The 21710-nt window shown below is 34.9% G+C and overlaps 1 protein-coding gene and 1 non-coding gene across 2 annotated transcripts; both read right to left on the bottom strand.

The window, feature by feature from the left end:
- Positions 1-5398: 5398 nt before the first annotated feature.
- TRNAG-CCC (transfer RNA glycine (anticodon CCC)) lies at positions 5399-5469 on the bottom strand. The gene has a single exon. It is a non-coding gene; the product is annotated as a tRNA-Gly (tRNA).
- A 223-nt stretch (positions 5470-5692) lies between these two features.
- LOC105782561 (luminal-binding protein 5) lies at positions 5693-8420 on the bottom strand. Its single transcript, XM_012607378.2, has 7 exons — positions 8309-8420; positions 7947-8211; positions 7633-7844; positions 6803-7525; positions 6551-6705; positions 6388-6470; positions 5693-6299 (listed from the first exon to the last, which is right to left on the bottom strand). The coding sequence occupies exons 1-7, from the start codon at positions 8355-8357 to the stop codon at positions 5816-5818; spliced, it is 1971 nt and encodes a 656-aa protein (XP_012462832.1). The 5' UTR covers positions 8358-8420; the 3' UTR covers positions 5693-5815.
- Between the last annotated feature and the right edge of the window lie 13290 nt (positions 8421-21710).

Genomic DNA, 21710 nt, shown 5'->3' on the forward strand with positions numbered 1-21710 from the left:
GTGTTAGCTGAACTAAAGTTGGATGAGGCTGAGTGGATTCAATCTCGATATGACCAGCTGAACTTGGTAGAAGAAAAGAGGTTAAAATTTGTCATGGTCAGATGTATCAGAAACGAATGATGCGAGCCTATAATAAAAAATTTCGTCCTAGAGAATTTTACGAGGGGGACTTGGTGTTGAAAAAGATTCTTCCTCTACAAAAGGATTTTAGAGGAAAATGGATGCCAAATTGGGAAGGTCCATATGTGGTAAAAAAGGCTTTTTCAAGAGGGGCTTTAATCTTAAGCGAAATGGATGGTAAAAGCCTGCCAAATCCTGTGAACTCAGACTCAGTCAAGAAATATTTCACTTGAAAAAAAGGGTCTAAAAAAAAAAAGAGGAGAGGCCAAGGTGAAAACCCGTAAAAGGCGTCTTGAGACCAAAGGGGATTTGAGTTGAAAACCTGAAAAAGGCGGCTCAAATTTTGATGAGGCATGAGGTGAACGGAACAACTCAAATTTTGATAAAAAATCTGGGGCATGTGGTGGTCTCGCTATACTTGAATCATAAGAAAGGGTAGGCGACATCTTGGGGTATCGACAAAATACTGTAGATTCCCTAAACACATATTAAATGGTAAAAAAAAAACTTATGCAGGGAAGCTCGTGCTGCGATATCTGGGGCACCTGTTGTTATCTTATATTTTAAATCTTGGCAAAATTTGTTGTCTTGATTGATGTATTCATTTCAAGCTTTGTTCCCCAATAAAATTTCATTTTGTTTATTTTTCATCCTATCTTAGGAAAATTTGTTAACACATTCATTTCGAGATTTGTTCTCAATAGCATTTTGTTTGTCCATTGTGATAATCTTCCTTCAAAAACATTTGGAATAACGATTAATGGACTGAATGTTCAAGCAAAATGAGCTTTGCATATTACTCTAGAAATTTCTAAATAATGAAGGAACCTGAAACAGGACCGTTGTTTAGAACACACCAAATTTGAAGTGTCTAAAAGGAAAAAGTCTAAATCAGGACTATCCTTTTAAACTTTGTTGTCCAAACGTGGATAAAACAAAATGACAAATGTCATGTTAGGTGACAAGGCTTCAATGAACAAGTAAACAATAATCACCAAGTGATAAGGAAGAGGTTACCTCGGAGAAGAGAGCCTTCATTTGCGCATAAGTCTTTGGTATGACACCCTGAGAATGGTGTAGGAAACCAGAACGGTTCAGATCCTATATCCCCGAATTATGATAAAAGAGGACGGAGGAAAAGCCATATCTTTCTACCCTTGGGTTACAGTGGGAGTTTGATGGTACAAATTTCATGTCCCAGTGGATTGAACTTTGACGTTCACAGTGGGGGACAACTTGGCTAAGTGTTCCTTTAGAAAAATTAGTCAAGCAAGAAGGTGCTGTAACACATCAGTCACAAAACCTTGATAAACTTCAAGTAATGATAACCTAAGCGAGATCATTCACGAAAAATAAAATTCTGCATTCATGCAAACACCATTCACACATGTCTAAAAATGAGCATTTGTTTCATTTCGATCATGTCATCCTAATCATTATGCATAATTAGGTTCATTATACAGGTCTTATCTCCCTGAGATTACAGTGGAGCAGACCGAAGAATTGCAGATCTTATCTCCCTAAGATTACAGCGGAGCAGATCAAAGATGGTAATCCTATCTCCTTGAGATTACAGTGGAGTGGATTAAAGGATCTTATCTCTCCGGGTTACTGAGAGAGTGGATCGATCGGTCTTATCTCCCGAGATTACAAGTGGAGCGCATCAAGAATTGCAGATCTTATCTCCCTTAGATTACAGCGGAGCAGATCAAAGATAGTAATCTTATCTCCCTGAAGTTGCAGCAGAGCGGATTAAAACCACAGATCTTATCTCTCTGAAGTTACAGTAGAGTGGATCGTATCATGCCTTATATCCCTAATGTTGCAGTGGAATAGACTGAAAACGTAAATTTCGTTCCCCTGAAGTTGCTACGAAGAATATTAAAGCTACAAATCAGATCTTCCTGAAGTGCAGTAGAGTGGATTGAAGCAACACGACCCAGTGGACTGGAGTGAAGCTACTTAAAGAAAGGCACCAAGAAGTCAAGACTCGGCGAGACCGGGCAAAATTGGGCTTTCTTAGTCTTTGCTCTGTTCTCGTTACACGACAACGAGCAAAGAGGGCAACAGACAAACCAATATATTGCCCGGGCCCACTACCCAAAATTTCAGTACCAAACCCACCTAATCTAAAAACCCCATCAGCCCAATTACAATTAAACCAAGCCCAATACCCAAAAACAAACCCTAATAGCTCAAATCATAAAAGAACAAAATAAACAAAACCCTAGGTGCGCCGCACCTAGGGCTCTCTCTCTTCGACTTGGCCTGACCTCATCGCCACCGCCGCTCTGCTGGCCGCCAAGACGTCCCATCGCCATCACCCCACTTGCACCATCAAGTACTGCAAAGCAACCAAAGCGTGGATGTAAAGAAAAAAAGAAATAAAAGAATATTTTTTGTATTTTTTGGGGGGTAGGAGAATCGGTTTAAAAACCGATCTTGGCATCTGTAATGGGGGCTTTTTTTGATTTTTGGAAGAGCACTTTAGCAAAAAAAATATACAAAATAGATTCAAAAACAAACGAATAGATTTACACCAAGGTGGTTTCCGTTTAGATTTCTTTTATTTTATTACTTATTTACTTTTGTCTTTTTTCTTTCTCTCTAAAAAAGAGAGTTCATATTCGAGCAAAGAAATATATAAAAAGAAAGGTGCGAAAAAGGGGAAAAAATACCTTTTTGAAATTTCCTACCACTGTACGGTGGTTGCGGCCTTGACGACGCCGTGTGACGCCGGCTTGGGGGCCTTATAGGAATCTGGACTTAGTCCGAGAGTTTTTTTCTTTCTTCTGTTTTTTTTTCTTTTCAATGTTCAAATGATTTTTTTTCTCAAAACACTAATTTTATACCTCGGTGAACGGCGCCGTTTTGGCTCAGCTCCAAAACACCCAAAACGACGTCGTTTCACTCCCGATCTGCAAGATGATTCGACCTGTGGGGAGGATCCGCGTGTTTTCTTTAAATGGGTTATTTATGCACGCAGTCCCTCCTATTTTTCAGCGCATTACAGTTTGTCCTATTTCGCTATTTTCTTTTATTTTTAATTCGGCCCCAAAGTTTTATTTTTCTCTCAATTTAGTCCACTGCAGCACAGTTTTTTGGGACGTTGGTTTATTTACTGTTTTGATCCCCCCTCTTTTGGCGCGTGTCACAATCTAGTCCTTTCTATTTTTATTTATTTCAAATTCGCCCAGTATTTTTGTCTTTATTTTGATTTAGCCCCCTTTAGCATTTTCACTATTTTACTCATTATTTTTAATATTATTAGCATTTTCTTTATTATTATTATTATTATTATTATTATTATTATAATATAATTGTTTTTTTATACATATACGTATATTTTTTTTCTAACTTATTTAATATGTAAACACTCAATTTTATACACATATCTTAATTTTTGTCTATATATATCTTTATATTTAATCGTATTTACTATTTATTTGTTTCATTTTCATTTTTATTTTGAATGAATGTTTTAATTTTATTCGTTTTTATACTTTGTTATTTTTATGTTGTAGATTTGGCCTTTTATATCGTTGTTATTGCTCGTATTTTTTATACTTTTTATACTTTCATATTCATTATGGTTCTGCCATGCATGACAACAATGAAATTTGTTTTCACATTTCTTACTACAACTTTGTGTTTTATTTTAATCGATTTAACAAAATTTGTTTTGAATAAACAATATTTCGTGTTTAGATTCGAGAGGATCGTACCCTAACTTACTGGGTTTCGATTTTCACGATAAATCTAAATGTACGAATCTTCTCAAACTCAAGTTTTAAATGATCCCGGGATTTTAAGAAAAAATCGCGTCCTAACTTACTGGTCATGATCTCATTCTTAAATCCGAGATGGTTAAAATATCTTTTAAATAAGCATTTTTCATTCGCGTATCGGGAATTTGAGACATTGTATCCTAACTTACTGGATATGATTCTCTTTTTCGAATAACGTGAAATACGCTTCTTTTCCAATTTTTTTTAATACAAGGACGTATTTTTAATTCCTCCAAGTTCTCAATTTTCAACATCAAAACATTAGCTAATCAACTAGGTACCAATTTTGGGCGTATCGAGGGTGCTAATCCTTCCTCGTGCGTAATCGACTCCCGAACCCGTTTTTTAAATTTCGTGGACCAAAACCGTTGTTTTAATAAAATCAAATTATTTATTAAAAACAACCTTTTTCAATGTGACCCAATCACACCTCAAAAAAAAAAGGATTGGTGGCGACTCCCGTTTTTTTTTCAAAACCCAAGTCGACCCCGTTTTCAATCAAAAAAATGGTGTCAACAAGATAAATTAAAACACATTTAAAACATGCTTTTGAGTAAGGTGAGTCAAACTCAATTCGATTCAAAAAAATCGGAAAAAAAATTTGATTTTTGAGTTAATACAATCGAATTATTCAATTTTTTCAAGTTAAGTTGAATAAGTAATTTGAGTTTTGAGTTTAAGTCGAGCTAAATTTTATAATTCGAAGAACTCAAATAATTCGAACAATTGATCGATGTAAATACCCCTTTGATCCTTGTCAGTTTTGAAAATGAGCAAATTAGTCCTCTCTCAACAAAAATTACAAAAAAATCAAAATAATATTTAAATTTCAAAATATTTATAAAAATTCTAAAATTTATATTTTGTAAAAATTATAAAAATTTAAAGAATATATAAAGAAAGTTAAAATTTTAATTATTTCTAAAATAATATTTTTGAACCTAAATAAGTTAATTAATTATTCAAGTTTATTATACTAAATTTTTTTTCTGATTTTGCTTTTAAAAAATTAAAGTGACACAAACTCTATTTTACAAAAATATTGGACGTAGTTTACCTAAATAATACTAAATCTTAAATAATTTTCAAAATATCTTAGGCACTTAGCTCTCATGACATTTTCCCACTATATATGGTAGATGGGATTGTCAAATTGGTGAAAAAATTAATGTAAAAATATAAATAAAATAAATAAAATTATAGTTAAAATTATAAAATCAAAATTTTAAAATTATGAAGTATTAAATTTAAATTTTATTATATAGATATTTTATATAAAACATAAAAGAACAAAAAAATTTCTCATATTAATATTATGACTTTATAAAAAATAAAATTCATTTTCAAATTGAATTGATGACTTCCAGCACACCAAAAACGTTATAATATTAATTTATCAAAAATACTTCGAACAAAATAGAACTCCAAAGCAAACATAACCTCACGATGCCGTCATAAAAATGGTAGAAAAATGTAAACAAAATGATAAATGCGCATCCGGGGAATCGAACCCCGGTCAGTACCGTGGGAGGGTACTATGATACCACTACACTAGATCCGCCCTTTGTTGGAGCTGGTTATCGCTTTATTTCTTGATCATTAATAATTAAGAAATCTCTCAATTTCCAATGACGAGTAAGCCTTTGATAGATTGATATGTAACTCAAATTTTAATGTAAAATTTGAATATGAGTAAATATATCCTACTTAACTATATTTAAAAAAATTTTGAGTTTTTTTTTTCAAATAATTAGATATTTTTAGGTTTTCAAAAAATAGGAATATATTGGAAAAGCATATCTGAATCTTGATAAAGAATATATGGAAAGTTATATATAAGAGTTTCACTTCATGACTACATATTGTAAAGCGCAAGAAAGTGAAAGAAATCGATGCAAATCCTAATTTCACAACTCATCAGTGGGTTCATCATCATTTGCTGAACTTCCACCACTTTTTCCGTAAACTTGTTTTATGATTGGATTACAAACTGCCTCCACTTCCTTAAGCTTCTCATCGAAATCTTCCTTCTCTCCATTTTGATTATCATCTAACCATTCAAGTGCTTCTCTCAAGGTGTTCTCAATCTTCTCTTTCTCATCAGAATCAATCTTGTCTGCAAGCTTGTCCTTGTCATCAATGCTACTCCTCATGTTGTATATGTATGTCTCAAGCTTGTTCCTGGAATCTATCTTTTCCCTCACTTTCTTGTCCTCTTCCGCGAATTCCTCCGCTTCCTTCACCATCCTTTCGATCTCTTCCTGGCTGAGACGCCCCTTGTCGTTGGTTATGGTGATCGATTGCGCTTTCTTTGCTGCTTTGTCCTCCGCTGTCACATGGAGGATGCCATTGGCATCAACCTCAAAGGTCACTTCTATTTGGGGAACCCCCCTGCAATGGTTTAGTAGTAGAAACAATTTGTTAATATGGGAACCTGAAAAAAAAAATGCAATGGTCATATTAGGAATATGAAACTCACCTTGGAGCAGGTGGAATACCAGTTAGATCAAACCTTCCGAGTTCTCGACAATCTTTTGTCAAGCTTCTTTCTCCTTCATAAACCTGGAATTTTGTAAATGCAAACTTATCAAATCATTCTTCAAAACACAAGATGCGTTTGCCATTGCCATTGATTGGTTTACCTTGATGGAAACTGTGGATTGCTGGTCTTCATATGTGGTGAAAACCTGAGATTTCTTAGTTGGGATAACAGTGTTCCTTGGGATCAACTTAGTCATCACACCACCTACTGTTTCAACGCCGAGGCTCAAGGGAGCAACATCAAGAAGAAGAATGTCTGCAAAATCAACCAAAAAAAATAAAACAGAGGAAATCTTGTTAAGATTTCGAAGCCAAGACAATTTCATGCAAAATCAATGAAAACGTAGCAATACCCTTGGTTTCTTCGCCGCCTTCACCGCTTAAAATTCCACCCTGAACTGCAGCACCGTAGGCTATCGCCTCGTCGGGATTGATACCCTTGTTGGGCTCTTTGCCATCAAATAAGTCCTTCAACAATTGTTGAACTTTCGGAATTCGAGTGCTGCCTCCAACAAGCACAATTTCATTAATATCAAACTTCTTCAAATTTGCATCCTCCAAAGCCTTCTTCACCGGTCCTAGAGTTTTCTTAAACAAGTCCATGTTCAACTCCTCGAATCTTGCCCTTGTTAGTGGCTCAGAAAAATCAACCCCATCAAACAATGACTCAACCTCAACTCTAACTTGATGTTGACTGCTCAATGCTCTCTTTGCTCTTTCACATTCCCGACGAAGCTTCCCTAAAGCCTTGTTATCCTTGCTGATATCTTTGTTATATTTCTTCTTGATCAACTTGATGAAATAATCCATTACTCTATGATCAAAATCTTCCCCTCCCAAATGGGTGTCTCCACTTGTTGAAAGAACTTCAAAAACTCCATTATCGATAGTTAAAATACTAACATCAAATGTACCACCGCCAAGATCATAAACCAAAATGTTCTTCTCTCCTCCTTTCTTGTCCAATCCATACGCAATGGCTGCCGCAGTAGGCTCATTGATGATCCGAGCCACATTTAGCCCCGCAATGGTGCCCGCATCTTTAGTAGCCTGCCTTTGTGCATCGTTGAAATATGCTACAAAAAATCAAAACCCAGAATTCATTAAACCATTTTCATGTAAATAAATGGTTCTAAAGTGCATATAATAAAAGATCAAATGAACAGGGAGATTTTAATCATACCAGGAACAGTAATAACAGCATCCTTAATCTTCTTTCCCAAGTAAGCTTCAGCTGTTTCCTTCATTTTTGTCAAAACCATAGCACTGATTTCCTCCGCGCTGAAAACTTTAGTCTCACCTTTAACCTTGACTTGAATATATGGCTTCCCATCTTTATTGACCACCTTGTAAGGCAAGAACTTTACATCTCTTTGAACCTCTGGGTCGTTGAATCTAGCATAAAAGCCAAACACCTAAAGTTCAATTCATCTCCACAAAAAATGGAGAAACTTGAAATAATAATCAAACTACTTTAACCTTGTTTTTATTACTTACTTTCTTCCAATGAGACGTTTAACATCAAAGATGGTGCGTTCTGCATTGAGAGCCGCTTGATTCTTGGCGGCCTCTCCAATCAAACGCTCTGAATCAGTGAATGCAACCCATGAGGGGGTGATTCTATTCCCTTGATCATTGGCTATAATCTCAACGTGACCATTCTTGTAAACTCCCACACATGAATACGTTGTGCCCAGGTCGATTCCAATCACCGCTCCTACCTTGGAATCATTTGATGCTACTGCAATTCCTAATAAGAATTCTGCTTGACAACAAAAACAAAGGAAGTTAGGAAAACAGAGCAACTCCATTGAAACGAATTTTTAGCTAAGCAAAGAGAAGAAAGTCTTTCTATATACCTGAGATAAAGAGAAATAAAACCCAAAACGCCTTGTTTTTTGCCGCCATTGCTGCTTTTGATTCTCTGCAATTTAGTGGGAAAATCGAAGTTTTTAAACTTTTAAACTCTGGTTTTTGTGTTCAGTGAAGGAAGGTGTTGAAAGGGTAGTATATTTATATAAGAGGGAGCGTGTTCCGTGCTAGACTGTTCGAGTCACCTTTTCAAATCGATGCATTTTCAGTTGGCGATCTCGCAAGGTAACACATCTTATGTCCAATTGAAATCTGACACGTGTAAATGTAGAATTCACCGTCCTCTCGGGAATGTTCATGAATGAAATGGCGGTCAAAAGTTAAAATGCTATTACTAATATAAGAATAATATGTCTTTTCATATTGAATTGATACACTGTTTTATAGTTTCTGCATTTGTTTTTGTCTTATTTTCACTGCTTAAGCTTTAAGTACTTAACCCTGAACTCAATATTCAATTTAGTACTTAACTTTTTTTTGTATTAATTAAGTATCTATAGCTTTTAGACTTAATTCACGATTTGACTTCTAAAGTATACTCACTTTCTTACTTTGGTACCTAATTTTGTATCTAAAGTACACTATAATTCTTAATTTGGTATCCAAAGTATGCCTCCATTATATATTTTTAATCCATTTAAAACAAACATTAAGAAAATTTCTTATAGCCAATCACAAAGCGTCATGTGATGCCTTTATGTAAAAAACAAATTTTTTTTATTAAATAGATATACACATTAAAAATATATAAAATGGAAATAAATATATATAATATTTAGAATATATACAAAATATAAAAATAAAATAAAAATATGATAATCGAAAAGAAATTAGTTGAAATTAATAATATTATTACAAAATGTAAAAGAAAAGGTTTAAAGATAATTTTTATATAATTTAAAATATAGAAATCTAAAATTCTAAAAAGTATATAAATTTCAAGCTTTTTTTTCAATTACTTGAAAATTTAATATATTTTTATTTTTAGAATTTTTTAAATTTTATATATTATTTTGACTTTTAGAATTTAAAATATATATTTTAGAATTTTATAAAAATCATTTTAAATTTTATATATAATACTAAAATTTAAAAAGGACATGAGACATGTTCTAATAACACCACATGGACAATCAACATCGTCAATGGTCGATCAAAGCCAAAAATATTTTTAATATTTAAATATTTAATATTATAATTTTAAATTTTAAATTTAAATTTAATGTTTTTATTTTAAATAAATCTAAGTGTCAAATGATATTTTTCATTGGCCAAAACATGCCTCATGGTGCTTTTTCATTGGCCAAAGATGTTTAACAAATTTTTTTTCTAACATCCATTACACAGTAGACCAAAAATAGAGGAAATTGACACTTTAAGTACCAAATTGGGACAAAAAAAAGGTTTAGGTACCAAAGTAAGAAAATCGGTATACTTTAGGGGATAAATCATGAATTAATTCCTTTTTTACTAGAGTACACATATCAAATATTTATTGGCCTGCATGATATTATTTAGTTTGAGTACCAAATTTAACATTGAAGCCAACTAAAATGAACATTGAAGTTAAATATAGATACTAAATGGCATATTAACCCTTTTATGTTTTTATAAAATATTACTATAGTGAAATTATTGGTTTTTATTTCTCAAGTTATCTACTGGAGCGAGTCCAGTAACTAATTCTCAACATTTTGTCGGCCTAGTAGCTATAGTGAGATTGGAACCTAAACCACATTATTGGTAAAACTTCAACTTAACCATTTCGATCAAAGTCTCATTTAATTTCAATATAATTTTTTATAAAATTCAATATTAACTTAAATCACAAATTGGTACCTAAATTGTTTTTTTTTCCAAGTTGGCATTTTAGTTAGTCCAACCATTAAACCGTTAAGTTTTATTTTATAAAAGGTTTAACTCGTAAATCGATACCTAAACCAACTATTTTTCTCATTTTGGTATTTAAACATTTTTTGTATTAAATTGTACCTAAATCCCAAGTTGATACATCTATTAGATTATTCAAATTATTAAGTCTATTAAAGAAGATAACCAATTAAAATTGTCTTATGGCAAAAAAAAAAAAAAAAAGAAGAAGACAAAAGTTTTATTTTCTTTATATATTAATTTTTTTTCTTTCTTCTTCCTTTCATCTTGGGCTTTTTTTTACAAGTGTGAGCAGCTTGAGTTTCATGTTTTTTATCAAGGTTTTCAGAATCAGACTAATAGTTGAACAAATCAGGCCATCAGTTTCCAAATTAATTAATAATCCGGTTCGATCAAAGAAATTAATTAAAAATTCAAAAGATTAAAAAATAAAAAATAGAGAAAACTAGTTCAAATAGTTTTTTCAGCTTAGTTCAACTATTCTATATTGGTTCATAGGTCAATTTGCAGGATTTTAGTTTCGTTAGACCTTCATTTATGCCTCAGTGCCTTGTTTCTCACCTTCTGTGAATTAAGTTTGATCATAGGTGTAATACCCAAATTTTCCTTGGGCCCAATTAAATAAATAAGCACCAAAATAAAAACCAAAATAATAAAACAGTCCAGTTTTTTTTACAAACCTAAACTTAAAGCCCAAATTCACTACCCAATTACAGCAGCCCAAATGCCTAAACACTAGCCCACTAGTCCAAAACAAAGCAGCAAAATTTGCCTTCTGCCTCTGCGCCGCAGCTGAACCAAAGCCCCCGCGCGTGCTGCGCCTCTGCGCGTGGGCGCCCCTCCAAGCTTGTACCTGCACAACAAAGATGGCAACAAACAGCATAGGCAAGAAAAATAACAAGAAAATCAGAAAATCAACAAGCAAATAACGCATTAGATTTTTCTTACCTTGTTTCCATTATCTGCTATAAAAAGCAGGTTTGATTTTGTAAAAGAGGACGAAAAAAATCAGTGGAAAAAATACAAAAGAAATCAAAAATTATTGAAAGAAGGTGATTCTTTCATTTTCATTTTCTTTTCCTTTTCCTTTTCTTTTTGTTTTTTATTCTAATAATTGTATATCTATATATATATATATATAAAAGAAATAATGAATAGACGAGAGGTTTACCTGGTGGTCGAACCTTGGTTCACTCCGTCGCAATCGGAGGTGGGCGAGGATCAAAGGCCTTGGAATGGCCTGGCTGCTGGCGACGGCTTAGGAAATTTATTTTTGAAAACCCTAGCAGAGAAGGCTAGGGTTAATTTGTGTTTTTTTTAAAAAAAAATTAATTTTATAACAAGTATTAAACGGCGTAATTTAGGGCCTGTTTCAGTAGCCCCAAAACGACGCCGTATAAGGCCATACTCGCGTGCCGACACGATCCGATCCTAGGATCCGCGCGTTTCTTAATGGATGGGCTAATTGCACTTTTAGCCGTTCCGCTTTTCAATTGCTTTATAATCAAGTTCTTTTTAATTTTTAATTTTGCCCTAAAATTTTGTTCTGATTTCATTTGAGTCCCGTGTAAAGTGCTGCGTTTTGGAGAATAGGGATATTTTCCCCTTTAGTCCCTCCTTATTATTCGCGCATTCATTTCGGTCCCTTTCTTTATTATTTTATGGATTTGCCCCCAAATTTCTGTTTTAAGTTCAAATTAGCCATTTTTGTCATTTTTGCTATTAAATTGATTAATTTTAATAGTATTACCATTATTTTTACTATTATTATTATTATTATTATTATTATTATTATTATTAATATTACTATTACTATTATTGTATTTATTTTATTACTTACTTTATTATTATTGTTATCATTATTATAATTAATATTAATATTAATATTATTATTGTTATTATTACTATTACTATTACTTTTATTATTACTAATATTATTATTTTTATTTTTACCACAATTATTAATATTAATATTATTATTATTATTATTTTAAATTGTTTTACCTAATATTCACTCATTTATTTATCTATTGGTTCACTATTAAATTTTTATTTTTTTAGTTTTCATTTATTTACTTACTCATATTTTTAATTAGTTTTTTATTTTTATTTTATTATTCATCTTATTTTGTTTTTATTCTTATTATTCCTTTTTATTATTGGTTTATTTTATTTCAACTTTTACACTTATTATCATCATTCCATTATTTATTTATTTACATATTTATATATACATACTTTCAAATTTCGACTATTCATTATTATTATTAACTTTATTATTATTGTCATCATCATTATTTTGTTGCACACATTAGCATTGTAATTCATTTTACATTTTACTGTAAAATCGTGTTATATTAACCTTATGCAATTTTGTAGCTCAAAATTCGAGAAATCGTACCCTAACTTATTGGGTTTCGATTTTTCTCGACGAGTCTAAAGAACCAATCATTTTTAAAATTAAAGCATAAAAAATTTCAAGCCAAAGCTTATCTCGTGAATTCGAAATGTTATGTCCTAACTCACTGGATACAACATTTTATTTTCTCGAGACGAGATTTTTAATAAAAACAAATTCGTGTGTTGTCATCGGAACATCAAAGAATCACACCCTAACTTACGGGGTTTCAATTTCTTCATTGAGGCAAGATGACCAAAATTTTTAGTTTTCAAAATAATAAATTTCAATAATTTTTTTTAAAAAAAAAGGGGAATCGCTTTTTAATCATTTTTTCGACATTCGACCTTAGGACATTAAATGATCAATTAGGTACCAATTTTGGGCGTTACGAGGGTGCTAACCCTTCCTCGTATGTAACTGACTCTCGAACTCATTTTTCTGAAACTCATAGACCAAAAGCGTTGTCAAGGTGATCCAATCACACCTCAATAAAAGATCGGTGGCGACTCCAATTTTCATTTTTTTAAGTCGACTCAATTTTTGTTTTCAAAAAGTGGTTTTGACAGTTTGGCGACTTCGCTGGGGAAGATTTTAAGAGAGTCGAGCCACAAATAGATTAATTTTTGTCCAATGGTTGAAAAATCAAAATTTGTTTTAAAATTCATAATATCCCCTTTGCATTCAATCTCATTTTCATTATAGTGTCCTTGCTTGGTTGGTTTAAGTTCGTTAGCGTATCTGCATTTCGCATTACATGAGTTGGACGATTTTTCCCCTTTAAGTGGGAGTGAAAAACTATTCCTTCGTGAGGTTTTCACCTCCGTATAGGATAGTGGATCGCTTTCGGGATACATCTGTACCTATGCCTTCGAGAAATTTTCGTCTCCGTATAGTCATAGAGAAATGTATTTCCCTGAACTGAACTCGATCTGCATGAGCCTATAATGGGTGAAGATCGAGGAATTGGCTGGTTCAGGTACCTTTGCCCTAGAAGCCAAACTTCATGTAGTGAACCTTAGGAACTCACCCTAGGTAAAACCACACTGAACCGTAATAGATACCCGAATAAGTGTTTTGTTATTGCTTGATTGTATTGGATTCTATGTTTTTACATGATACTGACTTTTTGTGTTTTACTTTGATTGCATGTCATGACATTTCATTATAAAAGGTGTTGGTTCATATTCAGTTGCTAGATAGAAAGCTTATCATGGAAAAACAGTTTCTTAATAAGGTAGAGGATAATGCGGTTGTCTGAACTATAGGACTTTACCCGTATTAGCGTGACTCAAAACAGTTTGCAAGAGTTGAAGGAAATTTGGAATCAGTGGAACGATGAGGTTAGACAGCTATTTTACTCTAATTATGGAGATTTGCCTTACCTATTTGATATGAAGGTAGACAAGCACCTGTTTCGAGCCCTCGTCTAGTTTTGGAATCCTGCTTACAGTTGCTTCACATTTGGGAAGGTCGATTTGGTACCTACAATAGAAGAATATATGGTTTTACTTCAGTGTTCGAAGTTTCAAGTAGATAGAGCCTAATCGAGATCTGTAAATGTGCCAACATTTTTGAAGAAGCTGATGAACATAACAGGGATGAGCCAGCAGTGAGTTGAAGTCCGGATCAAGCAGAAGGGGGATAGCAAATGCATTCCATGGAAAAGTTTGAAGGATCTAATTCTAGCACACCCAAATACGAAGAAGATGGTTTATGTCTTTGCTTTAAGTATATACGGCTTAGTTGTCTTCCCTAAAGCTTTGGGGTATGTTGATGAAGTAGTCACTGATTTATTTGATCAGCTTGATAAGAGGGTTACACCAGTTCCGGCAATTTTGACAGAAACCTTCAGGTCACTGAATGCATGCCAAAAAGCGGGTGAGGGTAGATTCATCGGATGTGGGCAGCTCCTACTCGCATGGTTTCACAATCACTTTTGGAAGGTTGATAGGGTTTTGTATCGGGTCTTGTCTGAAAATTATTCACCACTAAAAGAGATAATAGCTACACCGAGGAGGGATGACATTTTGGAGGAGAAATGTATGGCAATTCTTTAGAATCTTCAGGAAGAGGACATCGAGTGGAGAGCCCCTTGGTTGCTTTCGGATGAGATCTTGTATCGATTTGGTGATTTTGATTGGGTTCCTCTGCTTGAAATTTGGGGAGCTGGTGGTTATGCCCCATTGCTAGTGCTCAGGTAGTATAGGTCAATGCAATTTATACCCACAACCCAGGGAATAGCTGAGTGTGAATTCTCATATAAAGGTGATGGTAACAAAAAGAAAATTCGAGAGATGTCCAATGCATGGAACCAAACTCGCTAGATGAAGAGATTAGCTGTGGGTCCAGTGACAACTCCTGAGTATAATGAATGGTGGGTTAGGAGGATCAATGATAATACACCCAAGCCAAGTCAGGGAAACAGTCAGTCAATAGAAGAACATTTGCGGGTTGTTCCTTCTGAGTTAGAAATCATAAGACAAGATTTTGAAAGAAAAAATACAGAATTAGAAAAGAAGATAGAACAAAAGGAAGAAGAAAAGATAAACTTGAGATTAGACATGGATGTTCAAAAACTCGAGACTGAGAAACTAAGAAAAGGGAAAAATAAAGCTGATGAGGATTTAGAGAGCTTGAAGACAGATTATAATAAACTGCGTTTGTCAATGAGAACTACCGGGTTGGGGAAAACTTCAGAATACGTGAAGAGATTCGAGAAGAAAAGAACAAAGCCGATAGATGGGAAAGGAAATTCCAAGAGGTTCATACACGAAATGAGGCTTTAGAGAAGAGTTTGTTAGAGAACCAAAAGGAAAAAGGTGAAATAAAAGACAGAGTGGTTGAGTTGGAAAGATCTCTTCATCAGTATCAAAATCGAAACTCTGTAATAGAGTTGAGAGCAAGCTTGAGCAGGATTGAAGAAATGAGAAAAAGAATAGAAGAGTTAGAAACGACATTACAAAATTGTGAGATCTGGATCGAGTACTTGGAAGCAAACGAAGATTGTAATAATAAGCAGCTTCACTACTTTCAGAATCAAGTTAGAAACAAATATCACATTATGGGAGAAGCCGTGGTTCAAATTCGAGAGGTAGTTGATCGCCTGCAGACTTTGGTAGTGCAGGTCGATACGCTAAGTATGAAGTATGAATTGGAATCAGATAGGGGACAAGAGTTAGCCTCATTACTTAGGAAGATTAGAGTTCTGAGTTTTAGGGCAAAGCCTTATTTGTAGCCCCATTTTATGTAAAGAAATTTATTTTCCAGTAAAGTTTCCTAAATGGAATTGAATCAGAATTGACGCCTTTTTTGCATTCATTTCATGCATTGCATTGTATCATATACATTAAAGACTATTTAAAGATCCTAATCGATTAAAATTATTCCTCAATTAATCTGAAAACCAACCAACCAAATACCGTTACGGTACTCGAGCAAAAACCAAAGACATGGACCAAAGATTGGAAAGACTTGAACAGTTTCAAAAGGAGATGCAAGACCAACTTCATCTACAAATGCAAGAGCAGCTAGCTAAGATTCAGCAAGATATGATGGACAAAGTGCTGGAGTCTCAAAGAAACATGATGACTCAGTTGACTCAACTGTTAGCTGGAGGAAATGATAAAGGAAAGAGCTCTATGGCAAATGCTGAAGAAGGAAACAATGAGTGACCACTTTATCCTCCAGGCTTTACTCCTCCACATGTACAGACCCAAGTTGAGGTATACCCGCGCAAATCCTCCGTCACAATCAGGCTTCATCAGTTTCAGGCTGGTGCTTTAATACCAATGAACTTCTAAGTCGGATCAGACTTTAACCCTAGAGACAACCTTGTTAATCCTGCTATCCCTGATTTTGATGAAATATTTGGAAAAGAAAAAAAGAGGATGAATTGCCAAAACAATTAGAGGAAAAGTGTAAATGGCTCGAAGAAAAATTTAGGGCGATAGAAAGCACTGAGAACTACCATGGGATTGACGCTAAAGATTTGAGCTTGGTCCCAGATTTGGTGCTCCCTTACAAGTTCAAAATGCCAGAAGTTGAGAAGTACAATGAGACTAGTTACCCTGAAGCTCAGATCACCATGTTTTGTAGGCGGATGACTAGATATATTAACAACGACCAACTGCCAATACATTGCTTCCAAGATAGCCTCACAGGGGCTGCATCTAAATGGTACAATCAATTGAGCCGTACCAGGATTAGTTCATGGAGAGATTTAGCACAAGCATTCATAAAGCAGTACAGTCACATAACAGACATGGTTCCTAATAGAATCACTCTACAAAATATGGAAAAGAAGTCGAGTGAAATTTTTAGGCAATACACACAAAGGTAGAGGGAGGTTGCCGTCCAAGTTCAGCCATCTCTTTTGGAAAGGGAAATGACAATGCTCTTTGTTAACACACTGAAAATCCCATTTATCACACATATGTTAGGAAGTGCCACAAAAAGCTTTTCTGACATAGTCATGAATGGTGAAATGATTGAAAACACTATAAGGAGTAGGAAGATTGATGCTGGAGAAAGTAGCAAAAGGTCGGCCTCGAAGAAAAAGGAAAATGAAGTAAAAAATATGAGTACATATAGCAAGGGTTATTCAAAATCAATTACGGTGAATCAGCCAAGAAAGGTGGTTGCTAACCAATAAGGTTCATCAAGACAAGGATCCGACACAAGGCAAAACACGGTGAAGCTCCAGTTTACGCCAATTCCAATGTCGTATAGGGAGCTGTATCAAAGTTTATTCGATGCACATGTTTTTTCCCCTTTCTACTTAAAACCTCTACAACCTCCATTCCTCAAATGGTATGACGCGAATGCACAATGCGATTATCATACGGGAATTACGGGGCATTCCATAGAAAATTGCATTGTTTTTAAAAAGCTGGTTGAAAAGCTCATCAGTATGGGCATTGTCAAATTGGATGATTCATCCAGTGCAGAGAATCCATTATCTAACAGAGAATCCATTATCTAATCATAGTGATAATGGAGTAAACATGATGAACGAAAATATGGGTAGAAGAATCAAGGCAGATGTCGTAGAAGTGAAAAATCCTTTAAAATGAGTTTGGAAGAAGATGGTAGAAAGGGGGTTGATTGTTTTGAATTCAGAAAGGAGCTGTGGAAATGTGAGAAAGTACTATGAGTTCCATCACAAGGAAGGGTACGAAATCTAAAACTGTATAGAATTTAGAACCTTGGTTCAAGGCATGATGAATGATAAGGAAGTGGAGTTCTACGAAGAAGTCAAGGAAGAAGGAAGCATATGCGCGTCGGAATCAATAATAAAGGTTTTGAAAGTAAATCATCCTGTAGTCATCATCTTGCGACCAAAGAATAATGAAGCGGGAGTACCGATAATGCCAAAGATCATAATTCAAAAACCTGTAACTTTCTCTTACAAGGATAGTAGGAAAGTCCCGTGGAACTATGAGTGCAACACAACCATCCCTAGAAGGGAGATTTCAGCCAGTGCTACAAAAGAGGATCAGGGTATAGGTTCTCATTCGCGTAGTGGGAAACTCTATGATTTGATAAGTCCTCAAACAGAACTTGTAAGAGGAAAGGCCATAGTAACAGAATAAAAGAAGGGGAAAGTAGCTGAGCCTATGTTACCCATCAACGAGCCAGTAAAAGAGGAAGAAGCCAAGAAATTCCTTAAATTCCTGAAGCACAGCGAGTATAGTGTTGTGGAACAGCTGCATAAACAACCAGCTCTCATATATGTGCTAGCCTTGCTCTTGAGTTTAGAGGTGTATCGAAGTGCGTTGATGAAAGTGCTGAACGAAACCTATGTAGCCAATGATATATCTGTCAATAAATTAGATCGGCTAGTTAATAATATTAGTGCTGATAACTTTATCTTCTTCAACGATGATGAAATACCACCTGGGGGTATATGGTCTACTAAAGCTTTGCACATCACTACCCGATGCAAAGGGTATACCTTACCAGGAGTTTTGATCGACAACGGATCAACATTGAATGTATTGCCCCTATCCACACTTAACAGGCTGCCCGTGGATAGCTCGCACATGAAGACATGCCTAAATATAGTGAGGGCATTTGACGGCATAGAAAGGAAGGTCACGGGAAGAATCGAGATACCCTTACTGATTGGTCCCACTATCTACGAGATGGATTTCCTTATAATGGATATCAAGCCTTCCTATAATTGCTTATTAGGGAGACCATGGATACATTTGGTGGGGGCTATACATCATCATTACATTAGAAGTTGAAGCTAGTGTCAGAAGGTCGGTTGGTGACAATAAATGCCGAAGAGGATATCATGGCGGCTGTATCCAATGATGCGCCGTACGTGGAAACTAATGACGATTTAGTTGAATGCTCCTTTCGATCTTTAGAGTTTCTAAATGTAACATTTATTTCTAAAGGGAATAAAATTCCAGTGCCTAAAATATCCAAAACCACGGAGATGGGTTTACAATTATTGGTAGGGAAATGAGCTTTACCCAGAAGAGGATTAGGGAGACATCTTCAAGGAAGAATTGAGGCTCCGATGCTGAAAGAAAAACAATATCGTTTTGGCTTAGGGTATAAGCCAGATATAAGACAGAGAAAGAAGGAGTTAGAAAAAAGGCAGGAAAGAAGAAAGGCACGCCTAAGTGGGGAGGAAATTAAATGGGAACCAATGATAATTCCCCACATATCTAAAACCTTTGTATCATGAGGGATCATTCATTATGAGAGAAGGATACTGATTGAAGAAAACATCAAAGAGATGTTGGAAAATGTGTACATCAATGCCATACAGGAGGATGCAAATGAAGAAGGGACCTTGTTAGATATCTGTCCTTATGAACCTGGGAGTGTTCTCAATAATTGGACCGTAGAAGAAATACCTGAAGTTTTTAAAGCTTTCTCAGAGTAATATTCAGAACACACTTGTTGTTTTAGCCTAGAGACAATAAGAACTCATTTGTGAAATAGGCTCGTGTTTAAACATCATTATTTTAATGAAATACACCTTTGCAATCATTTTGAGCAAATATTCTTTCATTCTTTCTATACGAGTAACTATTTTTAATTTTTCTTTCATTCATAATCATACTGTACAAATAACTATACATAAATTCATACATTCTTTGTATATTCTTTTGTAACTACAATAGGTCCCTGGATATCAATGACGTGAGTGATGCTGCTACAAACTCAGAATTTCCATTTGAACGAGACATGTGTTTAGAGGGATCGCATGACTTTGAAGATGACGTAGATCGTGGTTTATCTTTGGACTTGTTGAGGATGGTAGAACATGAAGAAAAATAAATCTTACCCTACAAGGAATCAATAGAAATTGTGAGCTTAGAAGAAGGAAAAGAGGTGAAGATTGGAACTGATATTTTTGCAAAGACAAGGCGAAGCCTCATTGAATTACTCCAAAAATTCAAATATGTTTTCGTCTGGTCATTCCAGGATATGCCCAGATTAAGCACTGATATTGAAGTGCATCGCCTTCCTATAAGGAAAGATTGCAAGCCAGTTTAGCAGAAGCTCAGAAGGATGGGGCCTGATATTATGCTTAAAATAAAGGAGGAAGTCAAAAAGCAGTTTGATGCTGAGTTTTTACAGGAGGTCAAATATTCTGAATGGGTAGCCAACATTGTCCCAGTCCCTAAAAAAGATGGAAAAGTACGAATGCGTGTGGATTATAGAGACTTGAACAAGGCCAGCCTAAAGGACAATTTCCCATTGCCTCATATTGATACTTTAGTGGATAATACGGCGGGCTATTCGTTGTTTTCCTTTATGGATGGTTTCTGTGGATATAATTAGATAAAGATGCATCCTGAAGATATGTGAAAGACTATATTCATCACCTTGTGGGGAACATTTTGCTATAAAGTGATGCCATTTGGGTTAAAAAATCGGGAGCAACATATCAAAGAGCCATGGTAGCCTTGTTCCATGACATGATCCACAAGGAAATTGAGGTTTACGTTGATGATATGATTGCAAAATCAAGAACAGAAGAGAAATATGTACAGGTCCTGAGAAAATTGTTCTTAAGACTGAGAAAGTTCTAGCTCTAGCTTAATCCAACGAAATGCACTTTCGGAGCCAGGTCAGGAAAGTTGTTAGGATTTATAGTTAGTGAAAAAGGAATCTAGATCGACCCAAACAAAGTCAAGGCGATACGAGATTTACCTTCACCACGTACTCAAAAAGAAGTTCGAGGTTTATTAGGAAGACTGAATTACATTGCTCGGTTCATTTCACAACTGACCGAGAAATGTGACCTCATATTTCGTCTTCTGAGAAACATAATCCAAGTGTGTGGGATGAAGAATGCCAGGAAGCTTTTGACAAGATAAAACAATACTTGTCCAATACTTCAGTGTTGTCATCGCCTAGCCCGGATAGGCTGCTGATTTTGTATTTAACAGTGTTTGATAATTTCATGGGATGTGTGTTGGGCCAGTATGATGAGACAGGAAGGAAAGAAAAGGCGATATACTATCTTAGTAAGAAATTCACTGATTGTGAAATGAGATATTCGCCTATTGAAAAATTATGTTGTGCCGTGATCTTGACGACAAAGAGATTAAGGCAATACCTGCTCTACCATACAACTTGGATAGTTTCAAAGTTAGACCCTTTAAAGTATATGATGGAGTCAACTGTGTTGAATGGGAGGATGGCGAGATGGCAGATTTTGCTCTCCGAGTTTGATATAGTATATGTAAATCAGAAGGCTGTCAAAGGGAGTCCGATAGCAGACTTTTTAGCCAGCAGAGCTTTAGAATATTATGAACCTCTGGATTTTGCTTTCCCAAATGAATACTTGATGTGTGTGGAAAATGCTGAAGATGATTCTCAAGAAAATCATCTTTGGATGTTAAATTTCGACGGAGCTTCGAATGTAGTAGGTAATGGGATTGGGGTAGTCTTTGTGTCCTCAAATGGAGATCATTATCCTTTTATCAGTAAATTGGATTTTGATTGTACCAATAACTTGGCTGAATATGAAGCTTGCATCATGGGCATTCGGGCAGCCTTAGAGCGAGAAATTAAGATACGTATACGGGGACTCGGCATTGGTAATATACCAGCTTAAAAGGGAATGG

The sequence above is a fragment of the Gossypium raimondii genome, chromosome 13 (genome assembly GCF_025698545.1).
Source record: "Gossypium raimondii isolate GPD5lz chromosome 13, ASM2569854v1, whole genome shotgun sequence".
Taxonomy (NCBI): domain Eukaryota; kingdom Viridiplantae; phylum Streptophyta; class Magnoliopsida; order Malvales; family Malvaceae; genus Gossypium; species Gossypium raimondii.